This window comes from Zosterops lateralis (assembly GCF_965231275.1).
Source record: "Zosterops lateralis genome assembly, chromosome: 6".
Lineage (NCBI taxonomy): Eukaryota > Metazoa > Chordata > Aves > Passeriformes > Zosteropidae > Zosterops > Zosterops lateralis.
The window spans coordinates 5,890,254-5,917,965 of record NC_139761.1 but is presented as its reverse complement, the minus strand read 5'-3'; the positions used below and the strand labels follow the sequence as shown (position 1 = coordinate 5,917,965).

Genomic DNA, 27,712 nt, shown 5'->3' with positions numbered 1-27,712 from the left:
CAACACGCCTGTATTCCCCATATTCCCCCTCATTCTCGTTTCTCAAATACCTCACTTTGTTACAACACACACCACACACATCAGACTGATCCCAGCAGCCCACACCCTGTGATTATCTCTCCCACTCCATATTCTTTTGAGACATATCTAAGTTTTTCTCCTTGCTTTTCCTACTCCTCCATGTGCATCACCTCATACCTCTCTGATAGCTTTTCTGTTCTCAGGAATTCTCTCTAAACTTTCAAGCAACTAGCTTGTTTTTTTCTCAGTGTAATCTCAATTACACTGAGTAAGTGTAATTACCCTCAGTAAGTAGGGTCTTTCTTCAGGTTGCTTCATTACTTTTTTTCCCTTGAAATAACACCTGTGGTTACAAGGGAGGGACACTGCCACATCCCCACACCACCATCCCAGTTTCCTTCCAGCATCTAAGATACACATCACCTCTGGCCTCTCTGCAGCAGACTCCAGTTTGCAGCATAAAATGTACCCTGCCAAACCTGATGGCCAATGGGCATCACATCAGAGGCCCTGGGTGAAGTCCTAAGTGACACTCAGGACTGGGAGTGCTGTGTCCCCAGAACACAAAGGACTGGGGGAGCTCTGTGCCAGGGTGTTTGAGCTGTTCTCACCAGATGAACTCCCTGCAGTGAGAGCAGTAGGTGGGCTGTCGCAGGTAGGTGGCCATGAACTTGTGCCCGTTGACCTGGTGCACCCGCCTCCGCATCGCCCGCTGCCGCTTCCGAGTGAGGTTCTTAAAGATCCTGTCCCTCTGCAGAGTCCCTGTGCAGGAGGGAGAAGGAGAGAAAAGGACAGGAAAACATTAGGATCATCACACACAGTTACTGCTTCTGGTTTGGCTACAGCATCCAGTTTGGGTTCTCAACCTGAGGAGGGTGTGGACCTGCTGAAGAGAGTCCAAGTTACCATGTAGGTGATGCCAGGGCTGGAGCCCCTCTGCTGTGAGACAGGATGGCAGAACTAGGACTTGTTGGAATCCTGGAGGCTGAGAATTTCAAGCTTTCTGTGCTAAAAGGCACTGACCCTCAAGCAAGCACTACATTTGACCTGAGGCTGTGGAACAGGCTTCTGAGATTAAGTGATACCACTGGGGTCCTGGGTGTGTAATTTGAATAGCTTTGTGTGATCTCACAGGGTGAAAAACTTAAGATTTAAGGTTTTAGTATATAGTAATATATATGGGGCCATATGGAGGATTTTGTCTAAGTCCTTCTTCAACTTCTTCGTGGTTTTAGGTGTTTTTTTCTAATTGGGTGAAAATGGCTCGCATTGCACACCTTGGGTGGTCAGTTATTGGGTTAAAAGTATAAATAATACAGGTGTAATCTCATTATTGGATAGTTTATGCTTAAGAAGACCTTGGAAAGAATTAGATGAATTCATTTTCTACCTTGTTGGCTAGAGCTTACAACTCATGAGACTGTACTATAGATAAGAATTAATAAACTCTGAGTCTGAACACAAAAACTGCATCTCCCATGTATTAATCCTGGCTCTAACAGGAAGAAAAGAAGGTAAGAAACCAAGAGGAACTGTTCAGCCTGGAGAAGAGATGGCTCTAGAGAGATCCTAGAGCCCCTTCCAGTGCCTGAAGGGGGCTGCAAGAGAGCCGGAGAGGGACTTTTGACAAGGGCACAGAGTGACAGGACAAGGGGGAATGGCTTCACACTGAAAGACAGTAGGTTTAGATTGGAGAAATTAATTTAGTTTTGAAGAAATTAATGACTGTGTGAGGCCCTGGCAGAGGTTGCCCAGAGAAGCTGTGGCTGCCTCATCCCTGGCAGTGTTCCAGGCCAGGTTGGATGGGGTTTGGAGAAACCTGGTCTAGGGGAAGGTGTCCCTGCCCATGGCAGGGGGGGTGGAATTAGATTATCTTTATCTATCTATTAGATTATCTTTAAGATCCTTTCCAATACAAACCATTCCATGATCTTAGGATAAAATGCTTTCAAAAGCCACAATTACATCCCTAGTTTAGAAGTAAAGGGACTGTGGTCTAGAACAAGCGTGGCATCTGGGACAGGTTCAGAACTTAATGTAATTAAGTTGGCTCAAAATTGTATTTTTCATCTAGAAATATCTGCCTTTTGCCATCTCGCCCTCACTCCTCTGCCATGTTGAGACATGCCACTAAGCTATTAATTCACAAACTGTAAATAGACCAAGCTATTGGATGCTCAAGGCTAATGAGTTGTTATTACTCACAGCTTTTTGGGCAATCACTCTTGAAAACACGACTACACACAACCAACTGACTACCACCACACTTGCTGAATGAAAGCAGTGCCTTTCTTTGAGAACAATGTTCATCCAACTTTTGGTATTCTTATCCTACATTTCTTCATCACTATTTGCAGCCTTTTTACGTACTTCCAATACTTCCTGTGTTAGTTAAAAAAAACATATGAACTTCACAGCTACTTTTTCAGTGATGGCTAGTTGTTTGATATGTGCCACACTCAGCTTTCTTTAAAGGTTTCATTTTCCAAAGGTTAGGTATTATTTGATAGTTCTGGAAAGCAGGGATCCAGGAACTGCTGGCAATCAAATCTGAACTGTCCCAAAATATAATTTAATTTTAGAACAGAGTAGACTATTTCAGTTGAAAGGGACCTACAATAATCATCTGACCATGTCAGAATGGACCAAAAGTAAATGTATTTTAAGAGCATTGTTCAAACAGTTCTTAAATATGACAGGCTGTGGGAAATGACCACCTGTCTAAGAAGCCTTTTCCCATGTCCGAACCACCTCTCATTAAAGAAAGGCTTCCTAATGTCCAGTCCAAACTTCTCTGGTGCAATTTAATATCACAATTTAATTATCTATCAATATAATTTAATTTTTTACTGAGTTTAGTTCAGCCACATAACAATTTCCTAGCAAAGCTCAATTTACACAAAACAAGTGCCCCTCAAAAGGCACGAACTGAGCTTTAGATCAAGAGAACCATTCCCATTTAGGCAGCAGCTGTCCAAATTGTGTATCCCACAGCCAGCTGGTCTCTGGGATCCTCACACAGACCTGGCCAGGCTCAGCTGAACTTCCCAGATCAAAGCTTCATCTGGGGCACACTTGCCTCAGAAGAAAGAAATGAAATTTGCAATTTTCAAGTCAGCTAATTCAAGAAGTAAAGGCCCTGAAAACAGGAGCATTTTGGGGTGGAGGAACAACACACCAGAGTCTGCCAGAGGTGACTGTGCAACAATGTTCTGTGTTCTGGACTCTTGTTTTGAGCGTGGACTGGATGCAAGTCCAAACCCAGCTCCTGCCAAACCTCCTGCATGGACATAATTCCACAGGAAAGGAAGGGTCTGTAAACTCCTAGAGGAGAGGATTGGCAGCAGGACCTAACACAGCTGTCAGCCTCCTACTTATCTTCCCACAAAAAGGGGGGCAGAGCAATTCCCTGCTTTCAACTGGCTTTGCTGATTAATCACTGGGGGGACGGGGGTGGTGGAAATAGAGGAAAAGCTGTCAACCTGATCAAGGCCTGAAATGTAGGAATCCCACATCACAGGCAGATTTCCTGGTCCTCTTTGTAGGAGTTGAGATAAGGGAAACCATCCTATCAGTACTGAGCCCAGCCACTTCAAGGGGCTGTGAGCCACAGGATGCATTCCTCTTGGTACTCTTGCTACAGGTTCAGAAGCAAAGCCAGACATAAAGCTCAAGGGTTTTCTGCTGAGTTCTCCCAGCCATTTGTGCACGTGTTCCTTCCACAGGCACTGATGGAAACCTCCAACTCGATGGCATCACTGAGACACAGAGCATGGCTCGACTTTAGGACAGCTTGCACTTATTTTTTAAATGGAAGTGCATGCTATAAATTAGGATTTTCCCATTCAAGCACACCAAGAAAAAGGATGTGGTGAGGCTGATCCAAGCATTTAACAGAAACCTGCTTTCTTCAGTGCAGAGCTCCAAGCAGCTGGACAGAGGCTGGCACAGAAGAGCCTGCCTTTGCAGAGAAGTGCCTAAACATGTGTTTAATTCCTACTGAGGTCAACAGGACTCAGGGGACCACAGGAATTGCCAGACTGAATTAGAGCACTGGTCCATCTAGTTCAGCATCCTGCCTCTGTCAGTGGGCAACCAGAAACACATGACAGCAAGATGGAGGAACTCTGCAGCTGGGAGATAATTCACCTCTTTCCCACGCACAAGATGTCGTTTTGATCTCCAGAAGTGAGATCTGATTTGTGGAGGCTTAATATTCCTTTCAAACGTTCAACCATCATTGCACAAGTTCAGATGCTTTGCTATCTACCATAGGAAACAAGCCTCAGAAGAACCTCAAGAGGTCAACCAAAAGGTTGTCTAAAAGGAAGATCAAGAGACAGTAGTTTTGCTGAGCCTGACCCTCCTGCAACCTCATGTGAGAACAAAAAAAAGAATAAATTCCTTACAGTATTACAGAATGTGCCCAATGTCGAATTCAAGACAACATGACTTTGATCTAGGTTTAGGCAAACAGGTTAAGTGTTTTTCCTGGGTCAGGGCCAAACACCTCAACTGGCAAAGTGTCCTGTATTGGTGTTCAGCATGTAGAGGAGAACTTCTGAGGCATGAAAAGGGAAACACAGGGCTTGAGTGGGTGGTGAGCACCTAAGTAAATCACCTAAAGAAGCAATCCAGTTACCAGCTTGCTCCATGCCAGCTGCTCCATTAGAAGCCCAACAGCTGATGCCCTTTAAGCCCCCATTTAGCAGAGTTTAAAAGAATATGTTCCCAATTTAGCTCCTGCAGCTTCTGGTTTTCCATCAAGGACCAGCACAGGGTAATCACCTCCCTGGTGCTCTCCCATGCAGTGCAGACCACATATGGCAAGAGGAAACCAATCCCTGGCACTAGGAATAGGGGACACTTGATGAGAGCCTACAAAGCCACCTATGAGACACTGCTGTGTGTCCCTGTGGTTTGCCCAGCTTCAGATAGACTGCAATTTTGAAACAGTTCACAAAACCCCAAAAATTACAGGCACTTGCTTTTTTCCTGGGCAACAGAGGGAGTCTCCATGCTGCCTGCACTGGTGGATGACATCCAGAGCCAGCCTGAAGCCTCCCCTACCTGGCTTCCATCCCCCATTCTCCAGACACCAAAATCCCACAGCACAACAGTTCCATCTTGCAGACCTGCTTGTCATTAATGCACATGCCACAGGTTTGGGTTTTTTCTTTACTAAAAACTAAAACACTCCTCAAATTTCACACTTTCTTCCACTACTTGGCTGTCAGACCCTCCCGGTGTTCTGCACATCTTTCAGGTGATCCTCAGCAAAGCTTATGTTCACTTCAATTTGTAATATAACAAATCTGAGTGTTACTAAACAGGCTTCAGGAAGGCCTGGATTAACTTTCCCATGCCATCAACTCTTTTGGGCACTATTCTTCCCATTTCCTGGTGCTGGCTTAAAAAGGAGAGGGAGAGCCCAGCACAACCTTAGTCATACCTTGAGCTCAGGTGGAGCTGCAGGAGACCATCCATCACATGATTTAATGGATCTACATATACAACCACATGCCACAGAATAAATCTCTCTGTCTCAAGGCTTGGGTGCTCATGCATCCCACACACCACACCATGGAGCTGGCAAGTTCAGCCCTCCAACAAGCTGCAAGTGATTTTGAAATGGTGAAACATATGGCTACCAAAACCTCCTTCCTCCCAACCACCAGGACAGCAGCTCCTCAGCTCACACCCATCACATCTGTTCAACAGGTCCCAGTGCCACTGGGTGAGAGGCTGTGGGCAGAAATTCATCCATCAACACAGTATTGAAGCCTGCTAATGGGAAGGCTGAGAGAATTGGGATTGCTCAGCCTGGAGAAGAGGAGGCTCTGGGGTGACCTTACTGCAGCCTTTCAGCACTTGAAGGGAGCCTACCAGAAATCTGAAGAGGGACTGTTTGCAAGTGTATGTAGTGATAGGACAAGGGGGAACAGCTCCAAACTGAAAGAGAATAGATTTAGATGAGTTATTAGGAAGAAATTCCCCCTTCTGAGGGTGGCAAAGCCCTGGCACAGGTTGCCCATGAAAGGTTTGGCTGCCCCATTACTAGCACTGTTCAAGCCACGCTGGATGGGGTTTGCAGCAACCTGGTCCAGTGGAAGGTGTCCCTGCCCATAGAAGAGGGTTGGGATGAGGTGATCTCTAATGTCTCTTCCAACTCAAACCAATCTGTGATTCTGTGACAGCATGGCTGATGCAGCAGCCCCTCACACCTCTCATCTTTGGTGTCAGAGGATATAAAGCCATCAGAAACATTTTCCCAGCTCATGTTTTGCATTCTGGCCAGTTTCATAGAGGATACATATTTTCCTTCTGGACACAGAGAGTGGTTTACAAAACAAAGCCATTCTAGACTGTTAAAGAGACCCAGACTTTCAAAAGCCTCTAATCTCTGGTAAAGCAACAACCACCATGAAGGGTTCAAATGTCCAAATACTGCTTTAAGAGAAGACAAATAACTGCCCAGTGAAGGGAACTTCCACATCCCTGGTTAAACTCAGACATCTGTAATTATGGGGTATTTACTGTGCCTGCTTATGTGCAAAACTTAACTACAAAGTCCAACACTAAAAAACCTCTTCCCCTTTCCTCCTCTGCACTCACACTGAACACATGTTTATGGCAGTGGAAATTATACATGCAGCGGGAGAGGAGAGTAAATAACCCACCAAGTCATCTGAGGACACGTGCAAGCACCAGCACATCCTCACCCACTCAGCAGCCTCCATCACCACCCCTCCTGCCCCCTGAGCTTACCTGATCCTGCTCTTCCTGGGCAAACATCCGTCCTTTCCCTTCTGCCTCAGTATATATAAACCCCTCAGTATATATAAACCCAGTTTATATTCCAGGGGGTTATGTCAGGAAAATCCTTACAAGTGGTGGCATAACCACAGCAGAACAGGAGGAAGAGCTGCAGGATGAAGTGGTGAGTTTGCAGCAATTTGACTTGAGTAGTTACAGCTCATCAGATCTCATCTATTGGAAATCAATCTCACCGTGGTGCTATCGACCACTGCTGTAACACCAGCACAGCAAAGGTCACCCAGGTACCTCCTCACACATGACAGCTCCTACTGTTACATTCCCATATGCACCACTGTGGCATCTTAATTCGAAAGAAATAAAGATATTCCAAAAAAAGCAATGTAAAAAGCCTTAAATCAATAGCATTAATAGGTAAAAACCTAATTATGCCTTTTTAAAAATCAGTATCAGGAGCAGGATACACATCCTCCTCCCCAAGGAGCACTACAAGCTCCCCTTGAACTGGGAACCTGCCACTGACCTCACTGGACTGTAAAAAGCAACATAGTGGAATGAGAGACCACTCACCTCTTGCAAGCACAGCAGCACTGAACAACAATCTTAGATCATGCTAAATGCTCATTAGCCCTTGCCCTAACAGTGAGTAGTAGTGGGTGTTTTAGGAAAAGAATACATAAATTAGATCAAGTAAATGAATTCACCCCCCCACACACCCTCCAGCCATCAGTATGTAGGTGTTCTCTCAATATTTACCTAACAGTGGGCTTCCTCATATCTACTGAGTGTAAATTGAGGCTAAACCAAGATGTTTATTTCCCTATCTGGAAAACATGTAAGTTATGACACAAAAAATCCCTTAGTAAGGCTTTGCATTTTTAAGTGGGAGTTTTATCACCATAATCCTGTGGATGGTCAGAATCATGGGAAGCCTTGCTAATTAAAATGTTATAAACACAAACACACCATTGAAGAAGCTGACAGCCTCACCCTGAAAAGCGAAAAGGATTTAAACATCTTATTCTGCTTCCCTAATATTAGAACTGCAGAGTGACAGCCTAGTCTTTTTTACTACAAAGCTTTTCTTCAGTTCCCCTCAAAAGTTAAGTTGGATGCACAAATCATCCAGGTGGAAAACAGCCACCTCCACAAGGACCACGTTAACCACATGGGGTTTCTCTCTCAGCAGAAGTTCATCCTTCTGTTGCTTTTGCCAGCCTGTGCATGATCTGGTCTCTGCACTCTGGTTCCAGTCCCAGGAGAGGCTCCTTGCAAAGCAAACATGTGGCACATCAAACACAGGCTGGGACTTATGTTTGATCCAGGGCTGTTTTGCCCTCTGAAACTGGATAAAGTTTTGTGTGAAGATCAGAGAAAGAGCCAGCCAGGGCTGGCAGCACTGTGCTGTCTTCCAGGACTTCACAGAAAAGCCACGTGAATGGGCAGCTCAACTTTTAAGATGCCAACCTGTCAACATTGTCTGATAGAGTAAGAGGGAACAATGATGCTCTGAATCCAAAAAATGTTTTCCCCACTCAGGAGTGTGAAACAGCACTATCAGCAGTATTGGAAATGCAAACATGTAATCATCCCTGCATCAAATCACACAGAACTTTGCAGTGGAGGCAAAGCCTCTGTTTTGTGTCCAAGTGCTGAAGTAAGGCAGATCCATCTTCCTTGTTTTCTTGCCAGATCTAGGACATAAATCCATCTCAGTTCTCAGTGATTTACAGCATTTGAGGACTGAAGCTGAAGGATGATGTTTCAGTGTGGCAGCAGTGAGAACATGATCAATGAGGTTCACACAACAATATTGGTGAGTATGACAGTGCTCTGCTATTGCTACAAAAGCCCATCACAGGCCTATTTCTAGAATTACACAGCGATGCCAAAGCGCTGGTGGTACCACTAGACAAGAGAGAAGAGAAACTTTTGGGGGGCTCAGTTTTCTCCAGCCTCTTGGAGGTGGCTGTAGCAGTGCCAGGGAGAGCAGGACAGCTCTGCAGAGCTGGAGTGACTCATGTGTGGCTGCTGGGAGCATCCTCACCTTCAGGAGGGGAGATGGCTGCAAAGCCAGGGGTACAGCCCAGTGCTGGGGCAGAGAGAGGAACAGCTGCCTTTTACCTGTTTGCATAACTTGTGTGACAACATGAAACAGCAGGAATAAGGCAGCTTGAGAACCTCTAAAACAAGTATTTTGCTGCCTCTTCAAGCTTCCTGACCAGTTATGAACATCATACAGGTTATTTTGCATAGTTTTAATCCCAATTGCCACACAGGTTTTCAGTGGTGCACAGAGCAGCTTTTCCACATTTGCTATTACATGATTTTTCTTGGAAAAGTCTTTTTTTTCCCCCTAAGAAAAGCTGGGTTTAGATGTCTGCTTGCAGATGTTGATAGCTGTGAAAGCAAGGCACCACAGTAAGTTGCACAAGGCTGCAAAATGTCAATGGAAAAGCCTTTCCACTCATCTCTAGAGCGAGTAAACTTACCATTCCATCTCTGCAAGTTTTTGCATTCATTTGCAAAACCTCAGGATATATCTGTTTGCCAGACAGACCAGGCTGGGGCAACAATAGCAAAGAACTGTCTCAGCTTGCACAGAGAGGAGACTCCAGGAGAAAAGGATTTTATTTAAAAATCAGAAGAGAGATTTGAGGGAGATGAGAGAAACCTGAGCACTGGACTGAGGCTGTCAGAGCCCCAGACTGGCACTGTGACCAGAATACCACCTCGTGTGTCCCTTACCCAGCAAGACACAGTTTAAAAAGCAAAATAAATTAGTCTGGTCGTATCCCAGACAGGTCCTTCCCTCTGGCTGTAGCTGAACGTGGTCTTCCAGCAGGTGTAGAATCTAAAAATAATCCCAGCCCCACTGTTCCCTGCTCACAACAGAGCCCCTTCCCTGCCATCTCAGACCTACCAGCATTCAACTGCTCCATAAATCACTCCTGTCACACTGACCTACATAAGAACAGGCAAAAAAAAACCCCAACAAAACCCAAAATGCTTCTTACTGCATGGCTCATTACAGCCTTAACTGATTCCTCTCCCTCCTCCCCTTAAAATTACAACCATTTCTATTTCCTTGTGCTTAGGCAAGCAAATTTCCATTGTAAAACCTCCTGTTAGTCCTTCCCACTTACTAAACACAAGAGAAAAACGTTTGAGATGTGATTTACTAGGGAAGGAAACCATTTTAATACATTATTCATTAAAAACAGGAAAATAAAACTAACAAAGCAACTTTGATCTTTTCCATGATTAATTCATGCCCTCTGATTTAGAAGACCTCAAACCACACTGCCTACAGAGCAGAAGCAGCAGTAACACAGAGTGACAGCATTCGTAAGTCAAAGCTCCCATCACTTGTGCAAAATCCTCCAGAAAAGCAGAATTGGAGATCCTGAAGCCTCTCTCCTCCCTCTGCCTGGGGGCTCCTGCATGTCACAACCACCAGCAGCTCACAGGCTGGTGGGTGTTCCATAGCAGGGATCACAACAGCTCTTGGGGAGGCCCTGCCCACTCAGGGAAACACCACATCCAAGTCAAACCTATTTTTAACCAAGTGCATTTTAAAGCTATTTTTAAAGTGGGTGCTCTGGGGACATCCCCCTTTGGGGGCAGCTTCAGAAGTTGGTGCTTTGGTATTGAAACAAGAGTGTCCACACAATGTCTGACAATCAACTAAATCTGCTTAAAACTCGCCCCTTTATGTCCAGGTAGTGCATTAAATCTCACACCTTTATGTCCAGGCAGTGCAATTTGCTGGATACACAGGTTTAACATCAACCTCAAAAGGAGGAAAAGGGGAATACTCTTTATGGAACACAAAGACAAAACACTCAAAGAAACCAGGAGGAACAAAAAGCCAGTTGAGACGGGAATGTCAAGCAGCTTGTGTCCACAGGGCCCAAAGTTTTGCAGCATCTCCACAAATAAGTACATTATAAGTAGCTCTCCACGTTCCTCAGCACAGCAGCCATCCCTAGGATGAAATCTCAAGCCTTCCTCACCAAGGGCGCTGCATCTCTCCATGAGAAAGCAAACTGTATCCCAAAGCACAACTGGAGTCTAGTCAGGAAAAAAGTACCTGGGTAAGCTAATTCAACAAGACAAGTTAAACACTCCCCTTTTCCTGCCACTGGGGCCTCTGGCTGCTGTCATGAGATGCCTCAGCTTTTCCCCTGGAGGTGCTCTGGCCTTGGGCTCACTGGGCAGGATGATCAACACTCCAATCACCACCCTGCAACACCTGGATTCTCCTGGTGGACTGGTCACCCCACAGCTGTGAAGCCCAAGTGGTCTGGCAGCAAACTCAGCTCTGATCACAGAGCTGACCCAGGAAATTTTGAGATTTCCATGCGGCAGCTTGCCAAGGAGCCCTCTAATTTCAACAGCCTTAAAAAGCAGGTTGTTTACCATGTCGTTCTCCCACGCAGGTTCCCACACACCATGGGCTGAGCAAGACACTGCCACAGCAAAGCATCTGTCAAGAAAAATAAATTCAGCCTCTTGTATTCCCAGCTTCTTGGGAAGAGCTCTGCCAAGAAGCAGCACCTCTTCTCATCAACACATCCCCCACCTTGGCAATGCAGCAAGGAAGTGCTCAGTGCTCAGCCTGGGGATGGCACAATCCATCCTGAAATTTCTGCAGAAGGGACCACGAGTTGTCTGCCCCTCCCAGTGCCAGAGGATTATTGGGATTTCCCAGAGGGATTTCCCAACGGCTGCAGGCACCTCCAGGAAATGCAGTTGTCCCCAACAGAGTCCCAGCAGCTATAACACAGCCAGACCTGATTGTCTCTCCTTTCCCCATCTCCTCCCAAACGTGGTTTTCACTCTGCAATACATATTTCTCCACTTCTGAAATATGGCTCTGGGATTTCAAAAGCAGATGTCCCGAATCCAAACAAATACAGCTTAAAAAAGGCTGGCTGCCACATGGAGGGGGTGTTCAGGATCACAGACTCATAAATGTTGGAAAAGACCTCCAAGATCATCGAGTCCAACCTTTGACCATCACATTGTCAACAAAACCACAGCACTGAGTGCCATGTCCAGCTGTTTCTTGAACCCTTCCAGGGATGGTGGATCACCATCAGACTCCTCGGGCAGTCTGGTGTCAGCAGCTCCATGATGTGATACCCATCAATTTCATTCTCCTAAATAGCTGGCCCTTTCCAGCAGGTGTAAGACCAGCAGCTGTAAATACATATCCTGCCTCCCCACGGGCTCTCCCATCTCACTCCTCTCAATTAACAAACAAGCAGAGGTGGATGAGCAGGAAGAAAGTCACTTTCCCCAACAGCCTGTGAGAGATATCTAAAACCTGTACTTTGCTTCATCTTTTTTCCCAGTCCTTCAGTGGAGAAGGAACATTTAAGGAGGGAATTTGTTTAGGCTCAAATGACAGAAGATGAAAGCCAGCCCATGGTTTGATGGTCACAACAGCCCTCACACAGGTTTCAGCAGTTCTCCCCCCACACAGCACCCTGCCTTCCTTCCAGAACTGCTTTCCCACACAGCCATTTTCCAGCCAGACCATGGGACACAGGGATTTCTCTGCCATGGCCTTCATGTGCAAGTTGTCATCAGCCCTTCTGGATGCAACTGGACCCTTCCCTTGAAGGGTTTGTTTTTCCCACTTTGCCTCCCATTCACAAGTGAAATACAGAACCAGAGTCAATGCAAGTAAAAAGAGGTGTAGAACTACACTGAGGCCATCACTCAATAAGGATTCTTCACTCAACACCTAAGAACTCTGAACTGGGCAGGCTGGACAAGAAACATTTTTCTGCCTTTATCCTTGCTGATTTGCAAGGGTGTTCTGCAAGTCTGTGCTGTGAACATACAGGAAGGACACATTTTAGTCACAAATTTGGCATTGTCTGACTTTTGAGAGTTTGATTTTCTAGTGATACCCTTTAAATGAAAAGGTTTTTGGCTTTAAGGCAATTTCCTACAATTTATAAACAAAGAGAAATATTATTGTAAGCAAGTTCATCTACTGGAACTGCAGCAGTCTCCTCAGCCCTGGCTCAGCAACAAGGCTGTGGTTTAGAGCACACAGCTCCAGGGAGAGAGGAGAGCACTAACAGGGGAACACACACTTCCCAGGAAAGGACTGTGCTTTGCTGTGTGGATCAGTGGCAGACACACAGCTCAGCAAGTCTGACAGCTAGACGGCAGAAACGAGCTGAGATTCTGGGATTACAACAGCTCCAGACTCCAGCAAGAAACTGCCCCTGATGGTCACAGCTTTCCCTGTCCCTACAGCTCCTCTACAATCCCTCTGTCCATATTCTCCTCCTCTCACCTCCTGTAACCTTTTGGGCTTCTTTAAGCTGCTTCTTGCTGACTACTCCTGCCCATATCATGCATCACCACTCCCCAGACCAGTCTCCTACTTCCTTCTATCTCTCCTTACATTCCTTATCTCTGCCCTTCTTCCAGACCCTTATGGCTCTATTTCTTTTCCAAGCAACTTTTCCCAGTGTTTCCACCATTCCCTGCCCTTGCCCCTTGTCCCAGCAGATGGGGGCAAGGAGAGCAGGACACCTGGTCATCCAGACCTCCTGCCTTCCTCCCTCCTCTGCACCACTGCTGGGGTTCCCCCTCCTGCCTCACTGCAGCACCCAGGGCAGGGCTGGGCTCAGTCAAGGAGAATTCTGGCCCAAAAACCAACCACAACCCTGCTCCAATTTCCCAGTCCAGACAGCTGGTGCAAACTGGCCCCACTCAAGGCAGCCCCAGGGAAACCCAAGAGCATCCTTTTCAGACAGACAGATTTACCCTCAATTATGAAACTGCCTCATTCCCTCATCTCCAACCTCCAGCAGTGCTGGCAGTGCCAGGAGGAGCAGCCACTGAGGTGGCTCAGTGCAGGTGGTGTCCACAGCACTCCAGGCCATGCTGATGGCATGCAGTTTATCCCACATCATAAAGGAATAAATTTTCCCCAAAGACAGCAGGGCAGGGACAGCAGAAGCTTTCATCCCTCCCTCTCTTGTCTCTGCCAAGCTTGAGGTCACCGTGGCCAAACAACGTCAGGATCTCTCTGCTCAAAGCTCTGTTTTGATTCAGCATTTCATTCTGGAAAACAAACAGAATCATTGCTGCTGAAGCTCTCCAGGAAACAAAAACAGCTGGCACTGAAGAGCAGGAAACTCATTATTTTCTGCTGGGCATGGTCTGGAACAACCTAAAACAGAGGTGTATAAATTGCAAGTGTGAGCATTCACCTCCTAAAGCATCACTAGAAGATGAGCTCGGATTCCTACAGCTCCATTCCAGCTCAGCTAATGCTGAAGACCCAGTTTTGCTCTTGGCTGTTTGGGAGGTGTTGCCCCCCTCCAGTGAGATGCAGGACTGACTGCTCAGCACTCCCACCATGCACCAGACTGATGCTGCTGATCCTCCTCCTGTCTGTGGAGCCAGAGGGAACCTTGGGTCTCCCCATGATGCCTGAATAGCTCCCAGGTAAACTGAGGTAATTAAACACTGCAGCACAACAGCATCTTGTTAATTCAGGGGACAAGGACTTCTGGACAGGCTGGGCTTCCAGGCACTCAGCCACAAGGAAAATCCTTGACTGTGGTGGGACCACCTAAATCAGGAGTCTCCTCCAGCAGCCAGAGTTGAGAGACTCGGATATTAAATGAGATACAGCCTAATTTGATAGTTGGTGGAACCAAAGTTAAATATATATATATATATGTATGTATGTATATAACAACCAACATGGTTTTGTTGGTATTTTTTTCCTACAGTTTCTGGCACAGATTTACGGAGTGACTCCTGGTAAAGCACTGAGGTTTTTGGACAGACATTTACCTATTTCATCAGTCAGGCACCTCACAAACTGTGCTCTAGAGAAATTCAGGCACAGCCTAAGGTGTGCTGCTGTCAGGGCATCCCCTTCACCCCAGTGCAGGGTATCATCCAGGTGTCCTCAGCCACGCTGGCTCCAGAGAGGGGTGGCCATGAAACAGCATCAGGGAGCAGCAACCAGGGCTGTGCCACCATCTCTGGATCCCAGAACTCACCTCCTACAGCTTCATGTTCCTCTCCTTCCATGCCACACTCACCACATGCAGCACAAAACACCAGCTCCAGCACAGCCCTGTCCTCCAAGGCCAAGGAGGTTTCAGCTCCTCTGGGAGCTACCCTCACCTCTTCCAGGAATCACAATGAAATAAAGCAAAGAAACCTCTGTTCCTCATTACAGCCAGGAACACTGAAATCCCAGGGCTGATTGCAAGCTTGCACATTTATCTCTAGGTTTCAGAGCCCAGACAAAACACAGCCCACTGAGGAAGTGAAGTTAACCCTGACTTTGCTGTTTGTTGCATTTTTACAGTGCCTGGTTATCTCTGCACTTGGCAGATCTTGGCGAGTCACAAATTACTGACAAAAACCTCTTGGCATTAGACACAGCTGTGGGACTCACATGGATCATTTTATGAGAAATAAAAGTAGTCTTGAGGATATGTGGCAGGCTGGGGTGCTGTTCTCCTCCTGGCTCTGCATTACAGTCCCTCCATAAACACCAAGCAAATCACTTCATTTTCCAGGGTCTGGCTCTTCCTGCCACCAGCTTTATTTGATTGCTTTCCTGTTGAAATGTTTTTTTCCCCCCTGTGAAAATTCAGAATTTAATAAACTTGCCTTGTTTTGTTTTCTTTTTTTTTTTAATGGCAGAGAGATATATATGAGATACCCGAATTCCAGACTGCAAGAACACTTGGGTTCTCTCAGTAATATTTACACATGATACAGAATGTGCACGTTTTGAAAGTTTCACTTTGAAATATAGAGAAAAGAAACTCATGGAGGCTTCAGGACAAGGACAGAGCTGCTCTTGCTCCCCCTGGCTTGGCTGATAAAGCTCTGTTGGGGTGTGCAGAGTGTGACCTCCAGGAGACCGAGACCTGCTCAGGACTTCAAGACAAGCCTCTGGAAACCTTTAAATTTTTAACCTGGTATTTTGTTTTTTAACCTGACTGACATCTTTCAGCAAGGCTGGGGATCCACCTGCCTGCCACACAGAGATGCACAGCATCTGTGGATTACATTCCTAGTGCCTGCCAAGGGCTCAATCTTCTCAGGGCACACTTAGGGTGTATTTTCTCCCCCATGGGACTCAACACTGTCCTGACTTATCACCATCTGAAAATGCAGAGCTGAACCAACACAGACTGGATCTGGAAATCCCTTGCATACAGCACACAGGTATAACAAGTGTAAATCACTGAAAAAAATGTAGATATTGGGAAAAAAATACAAGAATGTAGAAATGCATGTCTGCTGCTGTTCTCTGCCACATAAGACTTTGGGCATGACATTAAAGACTTCCATGTCCTCAGACTGTGAACCAAAGACAGCAGAACTTTCTTCATCTTATTCTGCACTGATATGACTTGTTTGGACCAGCAGGTTTTCTAGGTGGTGTCTACTACGAACTTTAAAACTCTGCTAGAGCCAATAAAGCAAAAGAGAATAATGGCGCAAAAAAACTGGGGATGAGAATAGGGCATTTTTTTTTTAATTCCTGGTTCCTAGTTTCCAGTATTTATTCCCTTAACTATAAAAGATGGGCTGAAAGTCGTTATTGGCGTTTAGAGAGGACTGGTAAAACTCTTTTTCCTCCCTTTTGTGCCAGAACCTGATAACAGATCTGTCAATAGAAATTTTATGGGGCTGAGGAGCTACATTACAGTGCAGAGAAAGGATCTTGTTAGCACACCTATGTTCCACTTTAAAGGCTGCAGACCTTTAGTGGGAACATTATTTCTTTCAAAAAACTTCAGCTTAGAAAAATGTATCCTAAGAAAAAATGACAGCAAAAGACCAAAAGCCTCTGTGTTTGAGGACAAACCATTTTAATGTGCCAGCTGCAAAACAAAGAAGCATTTCCTGGTCCAGAAGCAGGTTTGGGCTTCCTGAACCTGTTTCTTAGGTTACCTGCAGGTAAGCAGGTTCAGCTTCCCCCTTGGGAGGATGGAACTAGATGATCCTGAAGGTCCCTTCCAATATGATTCTATGATTCCTTGCTGCTGCAAACCCTACCAACATGAAATATTTAGCAATAGGTGCTATATCCACTCTACCAGCTCACTTGGCTTCTCAATATTCTTGTCATTCTATTTCTTGCCCAGAACTCAAATTTGTCATTGTCTTCACTGACACTGAAAGAAAAGAAACAACCATTACCTTCCTCAGAATGATGAAATTAAAACGGAACTTCAAGCCAGAATTATCACTTTGAGTGACAACATGAAAAAAAAAATTAAAAAAGGCAAATTGCAGGAGTTCAAAGCACTAAAATAGAAACACCCTGTTTTTTACAGGGCTTGCTTCATTCATTAATTCGGTCAAATATTTCACTTGTATTAATTTAATTAGCTTTGCTCAGAATGAAATAGAGCAAACAGAAAGAGAGGTGGGCAAGCTGAGGGCACACAGCACAACCTTGAAGGCAAAGCTGCCAGGGGACTGGGCTGGCTCTAGGACTCCAGCACTGCAAGGGGAGAGTTCAATCCCTCAAGACACACACCTGAGGCCTCTCAGTGTCCAGCCTGACCTTGCTGAAGCCAAACAGCCTGGCCCAGGCACCACTAGCAGCTCTTGGGAATCCCTCCTCACTTCTTGCAGTGGTTCACCCACCCTCACTGCAAGGCTTTTTATTTCAAATCAATCATATCCTGCCCAAGAAGGGCTCATTCAGGGTCTGCTCTCTCACAGCTGAAACCAGGATTCAGTGGGAAAATGCAATAAGCACTGGAGAGCAGGTCTGAATTCATGTCACCAGCAGAGCAACACCCTCAAGGAGCACTACATGTGTAAGAGAACAATAAAGCAGATTTTTTTTTCCCTTTAAAGAGGGCCTGCAAGAGTTGAGATCTCGTGGATTATCGCAGAGTTCCTGGCACACACATGGGATGACTGGGAAGGAGGGAGGGAAGTAGGACTCTCTGGATTCTGTCAAACCACAGCTCCTGCAGTGCCCAGGGCTGGGCAGAGCTTGGTGTGGCCCCACACACTGTACCCTGCTCCTGCTCCCAGCTCCTCAGCTGACAGCAAGCCTCACATCCACAGCAAAAACACACCTCACAGAAGGCAAATTCACTATTTTTAAAACAGCAGAGGCAAAGAGACACAAAAAGAGAGAGGTAAGAAATGTTAAAGACACCCTTGGTGGGAGGGGGAAATCATATTTACATCCAGAGTAAAAAGAGTATGAAAGCTTTCAAAAGGAATTGTATGACTTGAAAAAATTTTGATGACTTGAAAAAAAAAATCCTAATAGGATGAAATAAAGAAAACTCAGAAAAGAGTAAATAAATTCATTTGAGAAGGGGTGGGAAATCAATCCCTAAGCAATGCCTGAAGTCCGGCAGGCAGAGGTCAGTCCTCACCTTCTCTATAAAACAGCCTGGACTGAAACAGCTTTTGGGTCAGTGAGGGAGATGGTTGGGGAAGAGTTTGCTTCCCTCCACCCCAGCTGGGTGCCAGGACTACCAGGGATGTGTCACCCTTGGGGAGTTCAGGATTGGACTTTGCTGATCCTTGTGGGTCCCTTCAAACTAAGAGTATTCTGTGATTACTTCTCACAGAAATCTCCTCCCAAGGTAAGGAGATTTTCATTTTCATTTTGCACTGGTTGCTTTACACAGGAAATGTCGGCTGAATGAGGGCAGTTAATACAATCATATACAGCTTAGCACAGCAAGTATATCCAAGCAGAGAAAATAAAGAGAGGCAGGTATAATTTCTCTAGGCTTCCCTCACTTCCTATTGCTCTGTTCCTTTCTTTTTCTGAAAGACTACATGTATTTTTAACACATCAAACAGGCAGGTCTCCCTGCCTCAGAACAGCAGGGCAGCCCTGATGGACAGAGGATCCATATGGGAACCTGCAAAGAACTAATCTCTCTCCAGCTCTATGTTTCCTCTGCTGCCCTCACATCCTGACAGAACTCAAATGCCTCTGTCAGACTCTCAGCAGTGACACCCTGCTCCCCCATCCCTGCTGCAGGGGAGCAGAACCAAATTAAGATTTTTGGTCAGAAGAACTTCTGATCAAACCAAAAAAAACACCACCAGTAAAGTCCAAGCATCACCAGGACTGCCTGTTTAGAGTGAGCAAAACAGGACAAACAAAACAGGGCAGGCTCAGGTGGACCTAAACCCCAGTCTCAATTGTTTTGTTGGGGTTTTTTGGGGGTTCTTCTTATCCCCACTACTTCCTCCCTCTCTTCGCCCATTTTTTGGACTTTTACATTACTGGAGGTAGACAATGGTGCCCGAGACGCTGTGAATTTGGCTATTTCCATAAACAAAACCACCAGCTTGGCACAAGAAGTCAGAGGGAGCAGGGAGGATGCGGCAGTGGCTGCCCTCCAGATCAGGGGAACAAGTAGGAATCCATTTTTTTCAGCTTTCAAGTCATGAATTATTCTCAGACTTTTTGGCCAAAAAAACCCTTAAAATTTCAAATACAATTCAGATCCTCCACATTTTCAGCAGAAGAGACAAAAGCAGAATTAAATATGATGTTATGAAGGAGACTTCTCTGTGTATCAGAGGGAAACCCCTTCTTCATGAATACTTCCTTTACCCAATGACTGGGAAAAGTCAGTATTTGCCATCAGGCTTGCCCTGGATTAAGTCTTTTCTTGGAAACTCTAAATGTGACCATACATGGGAACAACCAGGCAAGAAAAAACCCAAGAGCCATCTTTGATCTTCCTCTTCTGTAAGTCTACACATCCTCAAGAACAACAGAGGAAAGAGAAGTGAATTATTTCCAACATTTCCCATTTCCCTCGGAAAGCAGGAGCTGTACAAACATCTGAGCTCTTCATTTCCCATCTCTGAGACCTTGTTAGCAACATGCACAGATCTGAAACCACCAGCACAGATCTGAAACACACTCTGGATTTATGCTCCTGCCCACCATCCCTGCTCAACCTGCTTTAAATGGCCAAGCATGGCACTCTTGCCTGTGGATACAAACTGGAATATAAGACAGTAAAAGCCCTTCGGTTTCTTCTCTTTCTATCCCTGGCTCTGTCATAAGAAATTAAAACCAATTTCTAACATCCTTTTCACCCCTTCAAGAAATTCCTCCAGGCCTCCCCAGCACACCTTGGCACTCTCGCTGTTCTCTGGTTATAAAGATTTTCTGATTGCTGCAGCACAGCTCACGACTGGCATCACAATAAACAACAGGGACATCAAAACCATCACACCATAAACACACAGCAAAAAAAAAAAGGCTGCCTGGATACTTTTTTGGGGCAGCTGTCACACTAAAAACTCAGAAGCTTCCTGTGTGAAGTGAACCCAGGAAACAGAAAAGCTCGTGAAGCAGACGCGAAACATTACGGAATAAAAATCATCCAGATGTTTTAAATGTGCCCCATTTAAAACATGCTCTGCTTTCTCCTCTGCCTGCCCTTCAAGGGGCAGCCAGGTGAAAAGAAGGAGTGACAAAAACAGTCTGTATGACGGACAACTCCAGGGAAATAAAATGAGCCAGAGCAAGCAGGACGCGGCTCCCCAGGTCTGAGAGCAGAGCAGGGGGCACACACAGCTCCAGCTGCCACCAACAGCCCCTTCCAGAGCTCTCCTGCCACTCAAGAAACCTCAGGCACAGCCCAGCATGTGGCCCCCTGAAGAACCCAAACATCTGCACTGCTCTGGAATTGATGGCAGGGACACAAAGCAGAGCCCAGCTCTGGATGGAAATGAGCCAGAGTGATTCCCTTACCTTCTGTGAAGCTTCCTGTAAGAGTTATGACAACAAACACTTTGCCTTCTGGCTCCAGATCCACCTGGAAAAAAAAAAAAAAAAAAAAAAAAAAGGAAATGTTAGAAGATTGGGGGTTTTAAGGCAGAAATTCTTCTCAGGATTTTGCCTGACTAATCCTGATAATATTTGAAAATGTATATAGTCTCATGCCCAACTTAATTGAAAAAAATAATAATAAAATCAAACATCTGGTGCTCAAATTGTTCAGCATTAGGGCTCCATAAAAAATAAGGAGCCTGAGTGCTCCTTTTTCCTGGAAGTGCTGAACAATCTCAACCTGGTTAGAGGAAATAGAAGTTTAAAAAAAGTAAAATACAATTCACACTGTTCCAATTTGTGAGATAAATGAAGCAGGACTAACACTAAATTCTCTGAAAAGATCAATGTGCAGCTGTTTCAAGAATCATATGGATATTTCCTCTCTATTATATTTTATCTCAGTGAAAGTGTTTCAGTCTCTCAAAATACCATCATCACTGAGGCAAACGCTGATTTCTTACATAAATCACCTTTTGGCCTTAAACATAGGAAATAGAAAACTCTTAGTGCTGTTATCTAAGGACTTCTTGTCATTTAATCTAAATTAGATAGAGATAGAGATACAGAACATAATTTTAGGGATCAGAGATTCAATCCCAGTGTCAGTCAGCCTGTCCTTGAAAGAAAGTATTTATTTTTTAGTGAGTGGATTTTCTTCATTTTGAGATACATTTTTAATAAAGGTTTAGTTTTGGTGTTGTTTGTTTTTTGGCTTTTTTATTTACCAGCTAAAATCACAGCTAAGGATTCCTGAGGTTTGAGTCAGACTGTCACACAGAAATCTCAATTTAAAAAACAAAAACAAAGAAAGAAGTAACATAGCACCTTCCAAATTTCCCACAAATTTCAAGGTTAAAATTAGCAAAGAGGAGCTTCACACCTCGTGGGTATCGATCACCTGTGCAGAACAGGAATTTTGAAAATGGAGCTCTCTGGGGGAATGAATAAAGATTGCTCATCCAAACCCTCCCTGCTCCTCCTGTACAACCACAGGAGGATGAGCTCAGGCTGCCTCCTCTTCCAGGGGTAGCACACAGTGTACCCTGTGAGCCTTTTGATTCCTCTCCAGTGTAAACACACAGCCCATCACTGAAACAAACCTCCAACATCAACCTGAGCTCCCTGAGCAAGGGCAGTGGACCACCCCTGACCCAAACGTTTGCTCATGGTTTCCAAAAAAATGCTGCTGCCACGAGCCAAACTGGCAATAATATTAAAATACTGGAAAAACAGAAAGGTGAACCTCCAAGAGGAGCCAAACAGCCAAACTACAAATGCAAGGAAAGCACCTGCACAGCTGCAGGTGGGAGGAGGTGTCTGAGCTGGGCTGGCTCTGCAGGGTTAATGCTGAATGCTGACACAGCCCAGAAAAAACAGCCTTCTGGAGTAAGTGAAGGGAGAGCACACACAGCCATACATTTCCCTAGCCCACAGTTTGTTGCAGAAGAAGTGAAATTGTAATATAAACTGATGGGAATTTCTTAGGATGAGCAGAAGAAATATTTCCAGCAAAAAGAATGAGCAAACATCTCATTCAAGTGATTTCAGCTACAATTCTGAGGTGCCACACACACACTTTTATCAGTGGGACACAATCTAAGGGAGCTACAGCTCCTTGGGAAAATCCTACCAAAGTGCTGATTTTATGCACATTACATTCTCCACTAAAATAAAATAAAAAATAAAATCAGTCTCACAGGGAAAATTTAAAGCAAATATATATAGCCTTGACTCAAAATTAATTTCTGTGCTTGTTTGCACTGCATATTACACTGGCTTTAGGAAGCTGTGTTTGAACAGCCCTCTGTCTCCATTAATATTGAAGACATTCCCCAAACAGATTTCAACTCCAGCAATATTGTGTATCATTTCTGCCTAAATTTCAGTTCCTGGAGAAACGTGCAGGTTTGTAAAGAAACGGTTCTTTCCAAAATATATAATAATATATAATCATGCAAATTGATTTATGGGATACCAAGATTTCAGGTTCTATGGAAAAATCCTTACTTACTTAGGTTTCCAAAATCATTCTTCAGTGCTTATCATTTTCCTGCCAGTCTCCATACAGGATGTGTCAGACTCCTGCTGCCACACTGACAAAGAGGAAGCCTCTTCTCTCCTCCTTTCTTCTAACACACAACATCTCTGGTGGGATGTGGAATAAATCCTGTACTCCTTGTTCAGTCTTAAAAGCAAAGGATTGTCAGGACTTGAGCATCTGGGATGAGGCCAGGAGATGCAACAAAAGCATCACCCACCTTTGACACAGGGCACAGACAAAAGCTGGCCCAAAGTCCTGACACACCTTGCTCTCCACCTCTGCAAAGAGAATTCCTCTGCCCCTAGCACAGCACAGTCCTCTGCCTACAGCACTCTTACAAAACAGAAACAAACTAATTCAGAAAGCAATAGCAGGAGATTTATGAGGGTTATAAAACAATCTCTCTCCCCTCCAGACTCCAAGATTAAAGACCAGTCAAATCCCCTACACCTCCTAAGCAGCTGTGCTCATGTTGTACCACAGCCCAAGAGCACTCAGCCAAGAGGACTTGAACTACACTCAGTATCTTCTCACAGAACAACTAAGGGGGATCTAATTAAAAATTACAGCTGAAAGGCTCTAAAATGAGGCTGAAGCTCCAGCATGCCAGGAGCTGCTGAAACTTTGGCACACCAAAGCTGATGGATGCAGGACCAATGGGGAATCCTTGTCCTAGACAAGAGTTTAAACCAGACAGTCTTAAGGGTTTCTCTAGTCTTAAATTGATAGCAACAGAACAACAAAAGATAACATACAGTGAAATGAAATTAAATGAAATGACAGATCACAGGGGAAAGTCTGGCTTTTGGACTTGCTGTGATCTCCTTTAAGGATGAATTTAACCAGCTAAGTAGCAGGAAACTCGTACCTGAGATAACTCTCAGACATGTGGAACATGCCCGAAACAGAAAATAACACCCGACCTAAAAAAATGAAAGGAAAATGTCTGACCACAGACCTGAGCCAGCCTGAGAAACATCAGCAGCTCCCTGAGAGCAGCACCTGCCTGACAGGACATGCTTCCCATCATCACAGGGACACCCTGAGCCATGGCCACCCCACCAGAGTGGCCTTGTGCTGGCAGCAGCTGATGCCTGTGAGCTGCTCACACTTGCTGGATCCATGGTGCTGCTGCAGCCCCGCGTGCTGAGCTCGGTGTGAACAGCAAGAGCCTTGCTCAGGGCTCTGGGGTTGACCTCAGGCAGCCCTGCAGTACAGCCCCTTGTGCTCCTGCCCCTGCTTCACACCCTCAGCACCACCTTCACACTCTCAGCATTGCCTTCACCCCCGCAGTGCAGCCACAGTTTGTAACACGCACTTTGGGAAACAACCAACTCAGCAGCTGCAGCTGGAGCTGGGTGTGCAGAAATTGCCCAGCACCATCTGAAACCAGAGACCCACAGATCAGGAGTCTGGTACCCCACTGCTCCCCTAAAAGGAGGAACTCCTGATACAAGCCCTCCTTCAATCCTTCCAGTCACCAAAGCACTTCCACCGCCAGCACCCACTTTCACAGACAGAGAGGGCTTCTCACTGTGTTCTGTTACTTAATAAGACCTGAGCACTTCAAAAGGAAGCAGCTGCCAAAGGACTGGCCCTCCAGCCATGGAAGGGATAACCCTACCTGGGCTGGCAGCCCAAGCCCTGACTCCACAGCTCCAGTGATTCCAGTACCTCCCAGCACCAGCAAACACCCTCGGGATCCAGCCTCCCAACAGCAGCGTGGGTGTAACACAAGCACCACACAGACGCCAAGTTTTGCTCCTCACTTCTTCTCTGTTTTTCATTTCCCAGAATTGACATTAAAGGCCCCCTACACTTTCACAGAGAAACATGGTGCCATAGTATTAATCTTGACAGAGTTCATAAAGTCCAAAGCAGGCTATGAAATCAGTTTGGGTCAACAAAGCAGCTGATATTGTTTCTTAAAAAAGCAGGAGAAGCTCAGAGAAACTCAACAGCCTGAAGGTAGCACAGGTGATGCTCAGGGGGAACTCCTACACCATAATATAAGAGATAAGTGATACAGGAATGTAACCATCCATACGTGTTTGACACAATTATCAAAGAGTAATACGTACAGAGGAAAGTTTCCTAATGCCAAGATCTGTCTGGCATAGGATAACTTATTTTAGGGAATCACAGGCTTATGCCTGGAAGGTTTAATATCAAAGCCAAAGCAAAGTCCTGTTGTATTGGAAGCAAAGGAGAAGTATGAAATTCTATGCATGCCTGACACTGTGAATGTTGTGAGGTGCACTGATCTCAGAATAAATCAAACTAAACTGGTGGGGTACAGCATTATACCACTGGCAGGTAGACCTGTAAACAATCATCACCCTCCCCTCTCTCCAGCACTTTCATCCTCAGCCTGGTCCCCCAGGGAAGAACAAGGAGGAAAAACATAGACTTTCTGGCTGATTTAGAGGTAACTTTGCTCAGTGGGAGATGAAAGTGTGGCTTATCAGCAGTAAATCCTTTAGTCACCCTCAAGGAAATGAAGGCAGCACGTTTGTCCACAGCACAAGGGGTGGAAAAGATCAATTGCTGGAGCTCAGCTGTGTCTGTGAGAACAGCACAGGATTCTGACCCAGAGCTAAACACACACTTTAACTTCTGTTGAACCTCACAGTCGTGGCAGGGAAAACAAGCACTGGAGGATTTTGACAGGCAAGCTGGAAACGAGCAGGTAAGGACGATGAGTTCAGCCACGGCTCTGTTACACTTCCATTGCCAGGCACAAGCCTTTGCCAGGACAGTGTGCTGGGAGTCAGGAACTCCACTCCTAACCCAAAGCACTCACACGGTGCCCCGTGCCTGAACTTGCCGGGATCGTGCTGTTCCATGTGACTTCAAAGGGAACTGCCAGGGACTGGTTTCCCACAAGGAGGGGCCCCACTCAACCACCTCACACACCTTCTTCCCCAGAAAAGGGCTCTGCTGACACCGTTCCCAACAACAGGGCAGGTGTTATTTACTCCCTTTCTCTGCATCACAAAAAATAAGCCAGTTCAGGAGCGGAACAGATGCAGGGAGACCAAAACAGGGCTCCTTAATCACATGCCTTCACACATATAATAAAAACCTGTCGTGCGTGATTCATCGGTGGAAGAGGTTTGGAAAACAAATTCAGAAGGAGGGTAATCTCTCAGGCAACATATCAACACCCAGCTGAAGCATCCACTGAGAACTTGAAGAGCAGGTATAGTGAGCTGGCCTCTCTGAGAGAGCCCAGCCTGCCCCTGGGAAAGGATGGGAAGAGGCAGATCCAAAGGGTGCCTTGCCTGCAAAGCCACTTGCTCTCCAAAATCAAGATGAGGTAGATAAGGTGGGCTCCAGGAGGAAAAGACATCTTCAGCACTGCACCTGGCAAGAGCATTAAATCTCACAAGTTTGCAAGATTTATTTTTTACCCCACCTCCCATCCCCACAACAGATAATCCAGTCTGGGAAGTCTGATCTGAGGCGCATCAGAATCAGTGGGAATCTTTTTATTGTGTTTGGATCAGAGACAAAAGATGACTGTGTTTACCCTGGAGCCTAGAACATCCTTTCTCCCATTGCTGCCCTGTCCTACCTTCCCCACAGGCACAATCCATGAGCCTCCTAGAAGTACAGCCTTTTTTTCTAAGGCACGTCAATGCTGACATGCCTTCAAAAACAGAACAGGCCAGACACTTGCAGTGAGTAAAGCAAATATAAAAGCTACCTAGGGACTTCATTAGTTTAATTAAACAAGTAGCTATATCTTTTGACTTCCTACATAATTTTTAATTTTAATTAACAGAACTGCATATGTAATCAGTCATTTGTAGAGGCAATTCCCAAGACTCTGTTCAGTCGAAAGAGCTGAAAATCTGGGTTAGGCTAAAGCTGGTTTTTCACATGCCTCTAGTTATTTCTTGTCATCTTTCTTGTTCAAGCTCTGACCAGATCATGCTTGTGGAATGTCAGATCTTTCTGTGTTTTAATAAGGTAGCACCTCCTTGGACAGGTCAAATGGCAATTTTCTCAGCCAAACACACAGTGTCTGGGTTAATCAGTCCCTCTTATACTTTTTGAGGCTGACAGACACCTGTCTATCAAGTCAAACACCTTTGAAAATCCTCAGGGCTGTCTAGCACAAAGGGGATTTTGCATTTCCAGACCAACACATTAAAGTGTTTTTCCTACAAATGCACAGCATGCACTTTTTAAGATTCAAATTAGGGTGCCTAAAAAAAAAAACCAAAAAAACCAACCAACTAACAAACACACACAACAGGGTACCAAGTATGTTATTGCTGCAAAGGCTCAAGGCAGTAATTCCCACTGCAGGTGCTGGGGCTGACATGGACAGCACTGGGAAAAGGCTGCCAATCCCACCTGCAATCAGCAGGTCCATGTACCCTGAAGCACACCTGAGCAAAGTCTAACACTCTGCAGCTAAACTCACACATGGGTGGAAAGCCAGTCTCTCTCAAAACTCCTATAACCAGTTATTCCAGCTATTATTGTAATATTGTCATTCTAATTTTTTGTTTCAGGACAGCTGCTTAAAATATTACTTTTGTTTTCGTTCAAGCTGCCTAATTATAAGCTGTGCAGCAGCCATGAACAAGCATGCATAACTAATGACTCTTAGCCAATCCCGGACTCTTTAATCAATTTTAGTCTGGTTTCATCCAAGAGATTACCCACCTCTACAGAAGATTTTCTGAGGTAGGACCAAGATTTATTTATCCTGTGAAAATTCCTGCCAAAAAAACCTGCTTGAAGAGCTACAAGTATAACTACAAGTATACAGATTAAAAAAAGAAGTTTCAAATCTTAAAAAAACCCCCAAAACTTTCAAAAGCAGGAGCTAGAGCCTGCTCCCGTGGTGTTACAGCAATTTATATTGCTTTTGAGAAATATTTCTAAAACAATGAATGATCTACAAGTAATGGTTGCAGGAAGATGCTTTTTAACATATTTGAAAAAAATGTCATAAAGCTAAAAAAAAGAGAACACAGACACGACTGGTTCAGGGACTA

The 27,712-nt window shown here is 45.2% G+C and overlaps 1 protein-coding gene across 1 annotated transcript in view; it reads right to left on the bottom strand.

Moving 5' to 3' along the window:
* The window catches only part of PRKCH (protein kinase C eta), a gene marked incomplete at its 5' end in the record, with an annotated part of 114,713 nt that overhangs the window by 67,393 nt on the left and 19,608 nt on the right, over positions 1–27,712 (bottom strand). The window contains 2 exons of the mRNA XM_083862663.1: positions 633–783; positions 20,576–20,639. Of these exons, the coding sequence (XP_083718789.1) occupies positions 633–783; positions 20,576–20,639 (215 nt within the window). The remainder of the gene's footprint in view (positions 1–632; positions 784–20,575; positions 20,640–27,712) is intronic.